The 16,819-nt window shown below is 40.3% G+C and overlaps 1 protein-coding gene across 4 annotated transcripts in view; it reads left to right on the forward strand.

The window, feature by feature from the left end:
* Positions 1 to 705: 705 nt before the first annotated feature.
* SPAG9 (sperm associated antigen 9) overlaps positions 706 to 16,819 on the forward strand; it is a 126,509-nt gene continuing 110,395 nt past the window's right edge. For all 4 annotated transcript variants that reach the window (XM_044744225.2, XM_044744227.2, XM_044744228.2 and 1 more), the window contains exon 1: positions 706 to 1,252. In XM_044744225.2, the coding sequence (XP_044600160.1) occupies positions 950 to 1,252 (303 nt within the window). In that variant the 5' untranslated portion in view covers positions 706 to 949. The remainder of the gene's footprint in view (positions 1,253 to 16,819) is intronic.

Consider the following 16,819-nt stretch of genomic DNA (forward strand, 5'->3'; position numbering starts at 1 on the left):
GTCCCAAGTTGGCCGGCAGAAGCAGAGAAACCCAGTGTATGCGAAAGTGCAAGATGTGGCGTTACAGTTAAACTCTTCTCCAGAATGCTTTGCATCTCCTGTTTTAGGCTATCCTTTCTCTCATTATCCCCAAATAGTTCTATCCTATTTGAGACCACCTTATCACTTAGGTAGACTGTTTTAGTTAACCTTGCTTTCCCTCTCCCTCTGTTTCCAACTTCCCTCTGAGCCCCGAATTCTCAGTCAGAACTGGTTTGAGTCCCCGATCAGCCTCCTTCCCATTCTAGCTGTGTGACCTTGAGTGAACCACAACTTTTCTGGGCCTACTCTCCTTGTCTGGGAAACGGAGGCCAAACGTCTCCCGCACCACGCCTGTTGCGCGGAACAGATGAGAAAGCCCTTTATGAGCTGGAAAAAGCAACAGAAATGTTAGCTATGTTAATTCTGGACGGCTAGTCACTCTTCCAGAACCCTTCCCTTTCCTTTGGGACCCGCCCTGCAAATCCCGCCCGGCGCTGACAGTTCTCGCCACCCTCCTCTCGTAGTCTTTCTCATTGGCGAAGGCACCGTCCGCGAGGCGCCGGATGTTGACGTCACAGCTCCCTCCGCCGGCGCGCGATGACGCACTGGCTCCGCCCCCGGCCGCGCCTGGCCTCCCGCGGGGCCCCGCCCACCGGGCCGACGCGGCGCGAGTCCCGCCCCGCGGGTGACGTGTGGCGCGCGAGGCCCGGCCACCCCGGCAGTTGGTGCAGCGGCGGTTGGGCTGAGGGCGCTCTCCGCACCCCTCCCCTCCTCCGGCCCGGGCCCCCACCCCGCCGGGCCCAGCCCCAGCCCCAGCCCCAGCCCCAGCTCCAGCCTCAGCCCCAGCCCCAGCGCCAGCCGGGCCCGTCCCGTGCGGGCCCGTGCCGCCCCCTCAGCCGGCGACGCCCCGCGCCGCCCGCCCGCCACCATGGAGCTGGAGGACGGTGTGGTGTACCAGGAGGAGCCCGGCGGCTCCGGGGCTGTGATGTCGGAGCGGGTGTCCGGCCTGGCTGGCTCCATCTACCGCGAGTTCGAGCGGCTCATCGGGCGCTACGACGAGGAGGTCGTCAAGGAGCTGATGCCACTGGTGGTGGCCGTGCTGGAGAACCTGGACTCGGTGTTCGCGCAGGACCAGGAGCACCAGGTGGAGCTGGAGCTGCTGCGGGACGACAACGAGCAGCTCATCACCCAGTACGAGCGGGAGAAGGCGCTGCGCAAGCACGCCGAGGAGGTGAGGGCCGGCGGGGAGGGCGGGGGCCGGGCCCGAGGGCGGGCCGGGGGCCGGGGGTCGCGGCCGGGCGCGGGAGGGGAGGCGCGCCGGGCCTCCTGGGGCGGGACCGAGTCCGGAGGCCGAGAGGTCCCCGGGACCCCCGGCCCGCGTCGGAAGCCGAGGCAGGCAAGTGAGTGTCCTGGAGAAGGGAGTGAGATGGAGGAGGCAAGGCCCGGGGAGGAAGCCACAGCCTGGCATGAGGGCAGCTGGGGTTGGCTGAGGACAGAGATTTTCGGGTGTCTCGTTGCCTCTTGTAGTTTAGGGAAGTTTCCGACCACCGTGGGATAGTCAGACGGCGGTTCAAACTTTTACCACGGCGGGCTGGAGGGGGGTGGCATTTAAACACTTCTGTCCTGCATATCTGCATATGTAACTTCCGCTGGTTCCAGTACCTTTCCAGGGGGTTGCTGCTTTGGGAAGTTAGAGATCTCCCTCTTTCGGTCAGTTTCTTTTTGATGTTTTAACCCTGTTGAGAAAGAGGTTTTATTTTATGTTTTATATGCCTTGGTTGACACTTTGTCAACACTTAGATGTTGTATGGCAATACTCTGTAAATATAGGGAGTATACAATTTTATTTTATTGGTATCCCACACCAAAGCATGCCTCTATGTCAGGTGGTAACCTTGGACAGTTCCCTTTAAAAACCCTCTATTCGTAAAGGACGGGGCGGCGGAGGGTGGGGGAGTGGTTTGAGGAAGTTGTAGGTGACTGCTGGCAGCCCTTTTCAGACTGCAGTTTACAGGTGCACTTGGCCGGCTGTTACCTCTGGCACCTCAGCAGTGACCTCGGCGCCCTCACCTCGAGTCTGTGAGCCTTTTGGAGCTCTCGAGTGCAACTGATAGGTCTTTGACTTCTGGAGACAGGCAAGGATTTTAGCTTTCAGGGTGTGGTGGCATTATTTCTGTAGAACTTACCTAATGTGGGCGAGGTGTCCCATTCGTCTTTGTTTCCTGAGCATCTAGCACACCTGGTGGCTAAAGACATGGTGATTGAAGGGAGCTAAATAATTAGTGAAGGAACGACATGTTATCTTTCAAAAATACTTGAAAAGTTTTTAGAATGTGAGATTTGTTTCGCAGCTCATTTCCTAACACTAAATGGTACCACCATTTAAACTTTTTGTTTTGTCACATATACCTTTGTACCAGGTCAAGGAGTTCTTTTTCAAGCTTGACTGTAGTGAGGATTTTTACTTCTGGTTTTGTGATTCATTTGACTCAAAGGAATACCATTATGTTTGCCAAACAAAATTGACTGTATTTCAAGACTTTATTTCAAGACTATTTCCAAGGATCTAGGGAAGGAGGGGTTTAAAACATATAAGGATGGGATCACAATTTTCCACCAGTTTGTTAGCACTGTTTATAGGACAGACGTCATGTACTCCTTCTGAGATGGCAGGCAATATCTTCGTGCTCACACAGGCCCTAGCCATTGTGTGGATGGACATGACAGAGACTCCGAAATTATCCACAGGTGCACACAGCTGAGGAGCAGGCCCAGCATGACCTATCACCTGGGATAAAAGAAATGCTCCCTCCGGCCTTAGACTCCTGTCAGTCCATGTAAACATGGGCAAGCTGCCAAGGTCACACGTGCCAAGAAAACCATCTGCCACAGGTTGCAGAATCAGAAAATAAAACTAACTGCTAGGCTCTGGATTATATAATAATTTCTTAAGTAAATGACTTTTTAAAAATAGGTTATCCAGTGACTTCCTTTGTGATTTATACTTTTTCAAACGTGTCTATAAATTCTCTGTAATGAAACCTTTGGGCAAAGGGCCATGACCTGAGAATAGAGAACATTGATGAAATGCTAGATGAGCCAGCTCCCACACCACAAACATAAAACCACCTTGTTATCAGTCTTCATGTGAGATCATAAATCAAGTTTTACCCAGTACCCAGAAGTGCAGTCTCTCCTTGGCCAATATGCAGAAGTGGATTCTGTGTTTAATTTTCTGTGAGTGCTTTGTTTGTGGCCTTTAATAGGAGACTAAGAGTCTGCTATTAGAGCAAAAGCACCTCAGGGTATTTACAGCAAAAGTATTTGAGAGCATGGAAATTGTCCATCACCAGAAAGTGTCAAGTAAATTCTGAGCACCTTTGTGGAAATTTAGGAGGGTATGTGAATGAGGAGAATGTTTTAGGAGGTGTGAAGTGCTATAATCTCTTGCTTGTGGGAATTCTCAGCAAGGAATCAGAAACTTAATCTTTATTATAATGCTCTTACTTAATTTGAATACCTTCTGTCGTTTTCTTTGCTTTTATTTGAATTTTTTGTGTGGAGTTAGCCGCTGTTTTTGTGAGTCTTTAAAAACAACCTAAAGGAAGTCTGATTTTAGCTACGTTGTGACCAGTTTCAAATGCTAATCAGGAAACTTCATCCTATTGCTTACCACTCTTCTTTTTGGGCTCCCTCCAGCCATATGTCTTTCTGTTCCTTAACCAAGTCCTGTCTGATGCCTTCGCCCATGCTGCTCCTTTGGCCTACAGTGCTTTTTCCTCAGAGCTTCACCCTGTCTAGCTTCTCACTTTTGGCTCAGCTTAAATTTCACTTCTTTGGCTAGACCTTGCCTGTCTACTCTATCCAGAGTAAGCCCTGTGAATCTGTAAATAATTTATTTGTAAATCAGTGATTTTTAAAAATGAAAATCTGGATAGAAAGTGACCTGGATAGAGATGTCATTCTTGGGAAGAATATGTTAATGGTTTTTATGTTTTGTTTGTGCAGGGTCTTTTAAAATAGACATGATTTGCTTTGAGTAATTAAAAAAAAAAGAAAAGAAAACTTCCCTGATAAGTAGGCAAATGAGTTAAGGAATCTTTTTCTTAGGAATTTAGTTCCAGGTGAGTCTTTGGGCTTTCTTTCTTACGACCATTATTCTCAAAGTGAGCGCTTATTTAGTGTGATTCAGTGGAGGGAGATGGCACAGAAAAATGAAGACGTACCTTCTTCATCCTCCCTTCGCTCCCTCCTTGCATGATAGAAGCATATGTGAAGAGAAGGGGCTGAAGAGAGACTATCTTTGCTGGGAAGATGTTAGGATTGTGTGATTTTGTGACTACTTTTCTGTAGCTTTTTGCCTGGAAAAATTGGGGTGATTAAATGCAGAGGTGAGAGACACTACGGAGAATTTTCTAATGAAAATTTGAAAAGACTTTAATCAAATCTTCATATAAAACATACACTTTGGAAGTGTATCAACATGGGCAGGAAATCAGACATTGATAGTCAGTGTTCTTTTTATTGATGTTATAGTTCTCATTCATTTATAAAGAATATTTTAATCAAAACTGTTGAGGAAGTTAATGTTGGTTTGTTTGCAGAATAGTTTACATTGACAGTTAAGTTCATCTCTTTAATAAACACTTAAAAAGGAAAACTTGAAGTCTTTTCATTGAGTTTTGTGACTTTTTATCAAGTGACAGGAGTGAAGAGTAATTTTGCGTAGAGTTTAAATTTGTTGATGATGGCTTTTCTGGGGAACTTGGGAAGTTAAAAAGTGGAAATTCCACTTTTGCTTCACCATTAAGTTTATTTTAGGGGCCAGGCCCATGGCGGAGTGGTTAAATTCGTGTGCTCTGCTTCTGTGACCTGTGGTTTCACTGGTTCGGATCCTGGGTGCGGACATGGCACTGTTCATCAGGCCGTGCTGAGGCGGCGTCCCACATGCCACAGCCAGAAGGACCCACAACTAAAATATACAGCTATGTACTGGGGGGCTTTGGGGAGAAAAAGCAGAAAAAAAAAGATTGGCAACAGTTGTTAGCTCAGGTGCCAACCTTCAAAAAAATAAATAAATAAAATTTGTTAGGACGCTAGAGTTGCTAGAATGAACTTTGCTATTATGTGGATTTTATTTCCCTGAAGTGGAGCAGCAGGGGAAAGTGATTTGGTTACCTGCACAGATGATGTGTCAGTACAGGAGAACAAGTTGCTGGTCAGTGGGGTGTTAACATTTGACATCTTACATGCTTGAATCTACGTGTTATTTATTAAAGTTTTCAAGCTCCTTTTAAAAGTGAAGGACCTCTGTGGTACCTGTCCAGTAGTTTTTGAAACCAATATCTTGTGGTGTTCTCAGTGAACTAAAGATTTTTGGTCCAAGAATTGGCTCAGGTGTTGACTTAATTTCTCTATTGGTTCAGATGGAGCAAGGGTCAGCAGTCTTTTGGAATGTTATGTTATATCTTAATTTATTCATTAAACCTAGGTTTTAGAATGCTCAAAATACATTTTAGGGGCCGGCCCAGTGGCCCAGCAGTTAAGTTCACATGTTCCACTTTGGTAGCCTGGGGTTCGCCAGTTCGGATTCCAGGTGCAGACCTACGCACCACTTGTCAAGCCATGCTGTGGCAGGCATCCCACGTGGAAAGTAGAGGAAGATGGGCATGGATGTTAGCTCAGGGCTAATCTTCCTCCAAAAAAAAAAGAAACATTTTGGTGCCTCAATGATTTCTATATTACCTAAATTATTTTTATTTTTTACAGGGGAAGATTCACCCTAAGCTAACATCTGTTGCTAATCTTTCTCCTTTCCTGCTGCCCCCACCCCCCTGAGCCCCAGTGTGTAGTTGTGTATAATTGTGAGTTCTTCTGCTTCTTCTATGTGAGCCACTGCGACAGCATGGCTGCTGACAGACGAGTGGTGTAGTTCCACGCCCAGGAACTGAACCTGGGCTGCCAAAGCGGAGTGCGTAGAACTTTAGCTGCAAGGCCGTCAGGGCTGGCTATACCTAAATTATTTTATATGTAAAACTAATACGTTTAAAAACACACTTTTTAAAAAACACGTATTTTCATATTTTAAAAGATACCATTGTTTTTTCCTCTGAACCATTTAAATAAACTTCACACTGCCCCTAGTCAGAGTAGATATGTCCTTGTTCCTAGTCAATCCGTACTTCAAGACACTTTCTGAAATGAACAGTCTGTTTGTTCTCTAGAGGAGTGTGTGTCTGTGGTGATGGTGGTGGGGTTGTTGCCTTTTGAAATGGTAATCAGTTGGGTAACCATTGTTTAGCTCTTAAGACAGATCTTACCCTTTCTTTACCTTCAGAGCTTTCTGATTGTATCTAAAATACCATTATGTGTCCTTGCTATAGTGCCGTTCACATTTTTACCTAGTTAAAATCACAGAAGAGAATATCAAAATGGGTAATGTACCTAACTGGACAGGGTACGTGTAATCCCAGGATGGACTAGTAGAGTAAGGACTGCTCACTAGATTATTGTGGTATGTGCAGTAGGTAGTTGATCCAACTCTGTGCTTAATTTTGCTTCTCATTTCTTGACTCCTTAGCTTGCCTTTAACTACATGCGGCATACTTAAATCATATGGAACCTTTGGTTCCCAGGAGGGCTAGTGTTAGAATCTAGCCAAACGTGTGTTCTTTTGTTCCATTGACTAATGGCTGAGTTATTTTAAACACAGCTTTTTTGGGGCCGGCCCGGTGGCACAGCGGTTAAGTGCGCATGTTCGGCTTCGGTGGTGCGGGGTTCACGGGTTTGGATCCTGGGTGCGGACATGGCACTGCTTGGCACACCATGCTGTGGCAGGCGTCCCACATATAAAGTAGAGACAGATGGGCATGGATGTTAGCTCAGGGCCAGTCTTCCTCAGCGAAAAGAGAAGGATTGGCAGCAGTTAGCTCAGGGCTAATCTTCCTCAAGAAAATAAAAACACCTTTTTCACTGAGCTAAGCATTCATAATGAATACAGCTGTTACCTAGATAAATTATTAGGTTGAGATAAAAAAAATCATGATAGACCCAGTTTAATAATATATGTAATGTGTCTATTCAAAAGCTGATATTTAGAAATATATGTGTGTGAACTCTATATATTTTGAAACCTTGGCCCATGATATTTAGTTGTTAGTTTGGATGCAAGATTGTTTCATTCAGTCAGGAATTCTAGTGTCTAGTAGTTTGGCATAATAGGTGCCCCCCAAAATGTTTAAACTGAACCATGGGAATTTACATATTAATCAATACAACAGAGCAGTTTCCAAGTTGAGGATATAGAATTATTAGTAGGAAATTCGAAATACTGTTTTTATTTCTTTTTAGGGTCAGTAAACTTCTTCAATAAATTTTCCCCACAGCTTTTTATTAGGAAAATCTTCAAACATACAGACAAATTAAAAGTACATTGGTCATTTGTATATCCATTGCCTAGATTCAGTAGTTTTATTTATCTACATATGTACATACATGTTTTTAAATTGCTGAACCATTTCAAAGTAAATTGCAGATGCTATGTCACTTCACCCTACAGTACCAAGTACTTATCTCCTAAAAAATGAGAGCATTCTACCATATATCCACAATATTATGTACATTTGAGAGTATTTTCTAATATTATCTTTTTTTTTTGAGGAAGATTAGCCCTGAGCTAACATCTGCCCATCCTCCTCTTGTTGCTGAGGAAGACTGGCCCTGAGCTAATATCCGTGCCCATCTTCCTCTGCTTTATATATGGGACTCCTACCACAGCATGGCGCACCAAGCCAGTGCCATGACCGCACCGAGATCCGAACCGGTGAACCCTGGGCCGCCAAAGTGGAATGTGCACTCTTAACCACTGTGCCACCGGGCTGGCCCCTCTAATATTATCTAATATTCCAATTGAATTAATTTTTAAGTATATGTCAGTTATAGAGATGAGTGAGTTGTTAATATTTTTGTAGTATACTAATGTCACTTGTCTGGGAAGAAATGATTGCAGTTTAGATAGTTTTCTATAAGAAATTTAAATCTGAGATCTATAAAACTGAATTAAATTAGTTAAAATTTTTTATTTAAAATTACAGCATAAAAATATCTTGTATTATTTTTCCCCTTTGAAACATCAAGATACGGAAATTGAGAAACTGATCCTACGTTTAATGTTTTCTCTAGTAACTTTTTCTTTTGTAGTCTTATCATATATTTTCCAGGATATCTTGTTTCCGACTGCTTATCTGCTCCTCTATGGTTATAGAGCCTCAGAAGAATTTTTTACTTGTAATTTGATTGGATTCCCTACAGGGAATAGGTCTAGGGTTTTTGTGATTCTGGATTCCATTATTGTCCTTTAAAGTGTATTTTTACTTGTTCTTATGTAGTTATATTTTAAGGGCTAGGAGGAAACTCCGTGGTCTTAGTTCTACCCTGTCCCAGTCCCATAGGTAGACAGAAAGATAAACAGACACAGCTGATCAGAAAGAACAGATATTTATTGAGCCAGGAACAGTTCTGGGCCCTGAGAATTAGTCACAAACAAACCAGACAAGGAAGGTAGCCCGTGCCTTCTTGGAGTTTATATTGTAATAAAGAATAAACAGACCAATTAATTACAGATTGTGATAGATGCTACACAGGAAATAAAAAAAGTGTTGTGATAAAGAGTAAAGAAGCAGGCACTTTAGATGGAACAAATAAGTTTCTAAACAGGTAAGCTGCCCATGCAGGAAATAAGTCATCTCGTAAGAGTAATTATTTAGATCTGAAACTTTAGGCATATGTATAAGTCAGAGTTTCTCCTACCCCTTATTCTTGAAAATTCCGAAAAGTAAGTAGCTCTCATAAATGTGTTTCCTTTGCTTTCTGTCTTATTCCTTCTCATGCTTGACTTCTCAGCAATGTTTGACTTTTCTGGTCACTCCTTCTTTAAGAAACATTATATTTTGGTTCTGTGGCTTTGACATCTCTTGGTTTGCACCTTACTTATCTGACCACTCTGTGCATTCCTCTTACATTAGTTTTGTGTTTGGTGTTCTTTCTGAGGTCCTCATTAGTTCTCACTCTGCAGACTGCCTCGCTGATATTATCCATTCCCATGCGTCAGTTACTATTCATTGACTATTCCAAAGTGTATATCTCATTCATTCATGTAACAGATATTTATTGAGTGTCAACCGTATGCCTGGTACTGTGTCCAGAGGATATAGGGTGAGTAAAACAGACAAGATTCTTCCCTCATGGAGCTGACAGCCTATTAGGAACTTTAAGGCCACATCTCTCTCTGGAGTTTCAGATTTGTGTGACTGTTGTTTATTGGACATGAATGTCTCCTGACAAGTCCAAAACTGAACTTATTTCCCAAGCCTGCTCCTCCTGAATCCCCTGTCTTTGTGAGGGATACCACTGTCCACATACCTGGTCACCATCCTTAAACCTTCTCTCTCCTGCATCCCCATTACTACCTTCTTTTGTTTCCAACTTTTAAGTATTTCTGGAATCTCTTTACTTCTTTCCAAATCCATTTCTAAAACTCTGTTACAGGCCACCAACATCTCTTGCCTTGCCCTGAATCCAAACTCCATGGAGCTGGAACTTTGCATCATTCACACTGTATACTAGTGTCTGGTACATAGGAAGTACCCAATGAATATTTCTTTTTTTTAATTTTGTTCTTATTTTTATGATTTTTATTACGGTAACATTGGTTTATATCGTTATGAATATTTCTGAATAAATGAATGATGACTGAAACTGTCCCATAACTGATCTGTCTGCTTCCAGTAGTGCCAACCTATAAACTGTCAATCCCATTGTACCCAGATCTCTCCCAAATGGAGATCTGGTCAGATCATTTCTGTACTTAAAAGCCTTTCGTGACTCTGTCTGAAGTTCTGGAAGTGACTAAAGTTCGTAACATACATACAAAGCCTTGTAATCTGGCTGCTGCTTATCTTACCAGCCTCTTCTTTTCCTTTTTGAGCCATACTGAACACTTTGAGTTTGTTTTGTGAAAAATGTTCTCTTCAAGCCTTCTTAAAAGCTGCTGCCTTGCTTGGCACTCTCTTTTTCTTCTATTGCCTGGCTAACATTATTCATCTTTCTGGTGTCAATTCTGGGATGTCTTTTATGAACACCCAAGTATGGATTGTGCCCATCTTAAATCTTCCCACAGCATACTGTCCTTCGCCTCCCGTAGCACTTCCAATGTTATATCAGACCTGTTGCTTTAATTCCCCCACTAAACTACTGGGATGCAGGAAGTATTTAATAGATGTTTCTTGGTTGGTTGGGTGGATGGATGAATATGCTAAAGGTCAAATTGCTAAGCCTAACTATTTAAAGTTCTCTTTTGTGCATTCAAGTTATTGTCCTTACTGTTGGTGCCAAGTTATGCTAAAATTCAGAAAATTCTTCAATAAGTCCTTTGACTTTGGCATATACAGAGAAACCATGACTTCTCCTGAGTATAGTTACTGCAGATGCTGCCTACATTTCCTATACATAGTCGATACTCTAGAAATATTTATGCATTTTCAAAATTGAAGTATTAAGATCGTTGGAACTACTGTCAAAAGCATTGTAGGGATTACTTCTGCATTTGCAAAGGTTGGGCTGGGTGATCTTAGAAGTCGTGTTACCACCATGATTCTCTGGTTATTTTAAACTTAATAGTGGCTTTCTGTTGTATTTTTATTCATTTTAGCCACAAATAATTTTTTCTAAGTTACTGGTTGAGAAATAAGTTGGTCTGTCTGAATAAATTTTCTACACAAATGAAGGTTTAAGTGCCAAAACTTAATTTTAACTGTTTCCTTAGAATCTTTTGGTAGACGTTTTTAATTAGGATACAGCAGTAGTACCCTACAGTAACAAATAAAGTGGTTAGTAAAACATTTTCTATTTTTGAAGAAAAATTCATTCTGAAGAATAGTAAGCACTTATTTCTTGGGCATTGAAATCTGTATTGGTTAAAAGCATCTGCTAGGCTATTGTGGTATGAATCAGATTTCTAATTTTAATTATCAAATCCTCAATTTGAATTTTCTTTCAGTTACCTGTTGTCCTAGCCTCATTTTTTGTTACTGCTACCTATTCAAAAGCAGATACCTTTTAAAAAGTTAAACAGGTTGCACAGAAGTGTGGAATCAAATAAATAGGCTTTTGTAAAACCAGAAAGGTAACTTTTTAAGAAGAGTTTTGTTTGTCTATGGTTCTTTGAAAATAGTCTACTTGAACCTGTTTGATGTGATTTGGGAAACTTTTGATGGAAATTACCCATTAATTTGTGACTTGTTTAGTTTTTACTCTTTAAAGAATATTTTTATTCTGGGATAGAAATGCAGCCAGTAATTTACTCAGTTTTAAACATCTGTAACCTAGCTGAGGGCTAGGAAGTGAAAAAAGAAGATTTCTGAATAGCTAAAATGAATGTCTCAAACTCTGTCTAGTAGAGTTTATATCTTTGGCCTACTGAAGAAACATTTAAAGGCAAAGTGTTTATTTACCCTTATGTTAAATAAAATAGTTTATTAGCCCTCAACAGGTTATAGACAAATTAAGGTTATAAGCAAATTAAGAGGGTATCTATTAGAGAAAAGTACTTATAACAAATGGTAGGTGTCTCTGAAGCAGGACTGAAAATTAAAAGAAGTAATATAGCGCAGTGGCCAAGGACAAGGGCAATAGGTCAGATTGCCTTGGGTCAAATCCTGGCTCTGTTACTTCCTAGCGATGTAATCACAGACAGGTTTCTTAATGCCAAGCCTCAATTACTTAATCTGTGAATAGGGGTAATAATAGTAACAAGCTCCTAGAATTGTTGTGAGGATTATACGAGGAAAATGAGCTTTTCAAAGCTCCAGACATTTGGTTAACATATGCTAAATGTTACCTATATGTCTGATATCTACGTACCTGTCTATCCATCCCATTTATTCACTTATAAAACAGATGTTAATTAAACACTTTGTGCCCAGAGTTAGGGGTGCAAGAATGAAAAATCTAGGATCCTGTCCTTGAGGAGCTCATAGTCTGGTGGGGAGGCTAAAGTAAATGACTAGAGCAGCCTTATGTAAGCATTCTAAACAAGTACAGTATGTGCGAGGTGCTAAAAGCCTAACTCAACCTGAGGCACAGCTTCTCAGAGACAGGGTGGCATTTCACTGGGTTGTGTGTCACACAGCCAAAGTATGAGAGATTTGAAAGTGTGTGATGTGTTCAGAAAACTGCAAAAACATGACTTTTTTTGATATGTTTAAATAGTAAATATTGGATTTCCGTATGTTCTTTAAAAATATATACTAGTACTTCTGCCACATGGGGGAGTGGCAAGAATTGAGGTTGAATAGATAATCAGAGGTAAGAAAGTAAAGGGCTGTGTTGTCAATTTTGGATTTTTATCTTGAAGGCATCACACACTATAATGAAGTATGGTTTATAATCATGATTCACAGTGATTTGGAATGACTGTTACCAACAAAAGGTTACATTTTATTTGATATCCTCCATTTTAAGGAGATAGGTGTGTATGAAATTCTAGAAACATTTTTCATTAAAATGGATATGATAAAAATGTTTTGGGGGGCCGGCCCCATGGCCAAGTGGTTAAGTTCTTGCACTCTGCTTCGGTGGCCCAGGGTTTCGCTGGTTCGGATCCTGGGCTAGGACATGGCACTGCTTGTCAGGCCGTGCTGAGGCAACATCCCACATGCCACAACTAGAAGGACCCACAACTAAAATATACAACTATGCACTGGGAGGATTTTGGGGAGAAAAAGCAGAAAAAAAAAATAAGAAGATTGGCAACAGTTAGTTCAGGTGCCAGTCTTTAAAAAAAAAAAAGATGTTTTGGTGCTTTAGTTTATCTTAAAAATATGATTATGAAGAATACTTCATTTCTTTGTGATACTAGTCAACTGATAGCATTAATATTGTTGACTTAGAAAATTTTCATTCCCCTAGCAGACTGCTTTTTTTTTTTTAAAGATTTTCTTTTTCCTTTTTCTCCCCAAAGCCCCCCGGTATATAGTTGTATATTTTTAGTTGTGTGTCCTTCTAGTTGTGGCATGTGGGATGCTGCCTCAGCTGGCTTGATGAGCAGTGCCATGTCCACGCCCAGGATCCAAACCAGTGAAACCCTGGGCCGCCAAAGCGGACGCAGAGCGCAAACTTAACCACTCTGCCACAGGGCTGGCCCCTGCATTTTTAAAATATAGACTAACTTGATTTTTTCTTCCTGTGAAAATTTCACTTTATATAGTTACCACCATATTGTTTCTTAAAATTGTTTTTATTGTGGTAAAATATATATAACATGAAATTTACCATTTTAACCATTTTTAAGTGTACAGTTCAGTGGTGTTAAGAATGCTCATGAGCCAATCCTGATGACCTAGTAGTTAAAGTTTGGCGTGCTCTGTTTTCTTGGCCCAGTTCACTTCCTGGATGCTGAACCACACCACTGGTCTGTCAGTGACCATGCTGTGGCCGAGGCTCACACAGAAGAACTAGAAGGACTTGCAACTAGAATATAGAACTATGTACTGGGGCTTTGGGGAAGGGGAAAGAGAAAAAGGGAACACTCACTTTGTTGTGCAGCCATCACCACCCTCCATCTCCAGAGCTTATTCCTCATCCCAAACTGAAACTCCATAGACATGAAACACTAGCTCCAGTTTTCCCCTTCTCCTAGCCCCTGGAAACCACCGTCCTACTTTCTTTCCCTATGAATTTGACTGCTCTACATACCCCGTATAAGTGGAATCATACAATATTTTCCCTTTTGTGTCTGACTTACTTCATTTAGCATGTTTTCAGGGCTCTCCGTTTTTGTAGGATGTATGATAATTTCATTCCTTTTTAAGGCTGAATACTATTCCATTATAAGTATATACAAGTCTCTTATCAGATATATGATTTGCTAATATTTTTCCCATTATGTAGGTTGTGTTTTTACTTTGATGATGTCCTTTGAAGCAGAAAAGTTTTTAATTTTGATGAAGTCCAATTTATCTATTTTTTTCTTTGATTACCTGTGCTCTTGGTGTATGTATAAGAAACTATTGCCTAGTCCAAGGTCACAAATATTTTACACCTCTGTTTTCTTCTAAGAGTGTTATAGTTTTAGCTCTTACATATAGGTGTTCGATCCATTTTGAGTTATTTCTGTACATGGAGTCCAAATTAATTCCTTTTCATATTGTCCCAGCAGCATTTGTTGATGAGACTATTCTTTCCCCATTGAATTGTCTTGATATCCTTATGCTAGTATCATCCTGTTGTGATTACTGTAGTTTTGTAATAAGTTTTGAAATTGAGCAGCATCTTCTCCAACTTTGTTCTTCTTTTTCAAGATTGTTTTGGTTATTCTGGGCCCCTGGAATTTCCATATGAATTTTAGGATCTGCTTGTCAATTTTTGCAGAAAAGCTAGCTGGGATTTTCATAGGGATTTTGTTGAATTTGTAGATCCATTTGGGGAGTGTTGCCATCTTAACAATATTAAGTCTCTTGATCCACGAACATGGGACGTCTTTCCATTTATTTGGATTTTTAATTTTTTTCAAAAGTGCTTCGTAGTTGTCAGAGTATAAGTTTTGTACTTCTTTTGTTAGTTTTATTTCTAAGTATTTTGTTCTTTTTGATACTATTGTAAATGGAATTGTTTCCTTAATTTCATTTTCTGCTTGTTCATTGCAAGTGTTTAGAAATACACTTGATTTTTATATATTGATCTCATATCCTGTAACATGGCTGAACTCATTTATTAGTTCTAATAGGTTCTTTTGTGGATTCCTTAAGATTTTTTATATACAACATCATGTCATCTGCAAATAGAGGTAGTTTTACTTCTCTCTTTCCAATCTAGATGCCTTTTATTTCATTTTCTTGTGTAATTGCCCTCACTAGAACTTCCAGTACAATATTGAATAGAACTGGCAAAAGTGAAATTTTTGTCTTGTTTCTGATCTTAGAGGAAAAGCATTCAATCTTTAACCATTAAGGATGATATTGTGGAGTTTTTGTAGATGCTCTTTGTCAGATTGAGGGAGTTTCCTTCTATTCCTAGATTGCAGAATGTTTTTGTTATGAAGGGATGTTGAATTTTGTCAAATGCTTTTTCTGAAACTATTCAGATAAGCCAGTGCTGTTCAGATACATTTTTAGGTGTTTTTTTTTTTTTTAACATCCAGAAATATTTTGCTTTTGACAAGCCGGAAGTTAAATTTTATAACTCAAATTTGAGTAGTATAAAATTAATCCTTAAAAAAGATGTATGTGTGCACCTGAAAATTAAATTATACATGAAGAGCTGAAATAATGACCCTATTCCCCCTTTGATAGGATGGTCAGGGAAGGCCTCTGGGGATGTAGCATTTCAGTTGTGACATGAAGGATGAGGAGGAGACCATTAGGGGACAGTTCTGGACAAAGGAAATGAGGCTCTGAAGTAGGCAACAGTTTAAAATTAGGAGTCAACCCGTCTAGAGGAAAGGGAGGAGACAGGAGATACAAGAGGCATGGAGAGCTGATCACTAAGTGGGCCTTGTGGACCAAGGTAGAGTTTGGGTTGTAGTCTAAGATTGTATTCTAGTAGGAAGCCATTGGTGATCTTCAGTCAAAGCAATAAAATGGTCATGTGTAATATATATAATTTTTTAAGTATGTTTAATACATACTGAAGTATTTATACTGAACTTATATGATATTGAGATTTCTTGGGGGAAAAGACACAGAATACAGGTAAAACAAGATTTGCCATATGCTGATAATTGTTGAAATTGGGTGATGGTACATAGGGATTCATTATACTATTCTCTACACTTTTATGCATGTTTGAAAATTCCCATTAAACATTAAAAAAAACACAGAAAAACAACTGGACAGAAATGGTTATCTACCATTTTTTTATTTATAGACATTTTCTAAATTTTCTTCAATAATATATTACTTTTTTTCAGGATAACATTTTCAGATTTTGTTTTGGTAATAGAAGAATGTTTACGTAAGAGAGTCAAGTGTTGAAATAAACAGTAGTGTCAAGCTTTAAGATCTGTAAATTAAAGTCAGAGATGTAAAATATTGACCACATACCTATGGAAGCACAAAACTGTGTAACAAAGTTAGTAAAGCATTACTTGGCTGTTGTAGCAAACTTCAGCACCACACTTTTTTAGGCTTTATCAGTGTGGTAATCAATTTCTGCTCGATAGCCTCTGTCATAGGCCAGTGAGTTTTTCTTCCTTCTTGTGTTTTTGGGTAAGACAGTAGAAAATGAATGTTCTCTATTTGCTGCGGTGATTAGTCACAAGGACTATAAGGAATATAAAATATACACATGCAAGAATAGTGAAGCTCATGTTGAATAAATGGTCATGGTTGGTTATATACAATTATGGATGATACTTTGGGCAGTGAGTAAATTCTTTCACACGTGTAGTACTTGTTTGGCTATTATTTCCTTTAGTCATCTTGTTTACCTATTTTTCCTGTTTACAGACAAAATACATGCTCTTTCTAAAAAACAAAACCAAACCAAGACATTACAGAAATACTTCTAGAACCTTGCCTGTTAGAGAGACCTCGCTATTAATAGGTTGATATACATTCTTTCAGATGCCTTTTCATGTATGAGTATAGTTTAAATTAATGAGATCATAATGTGTGTAATATGTTGTAACTTTATTTTTTTGATGAGGAAGACTGGCCTGGAGCTATCTGCTGCCAATCTTCCTCTTTTTGCTTGAGGAAGATTGTCTCTGAGCTAATATCTGTACCAGTCTTCCTCTATTTTG

Source organism: Equus asinus, chromosome 13 (assembly GCF_041296235.1).
Source record: "Equus asinus isolate D_3611 breed Donkey chromosome 13, EquAss-T2T_v2, whole genome shotgun sequence".
NCBI lineage: Eukaryota > Metazoa > Chordata > Mammalia > Perissodactyla > Equidae > Equus > Equus asinus.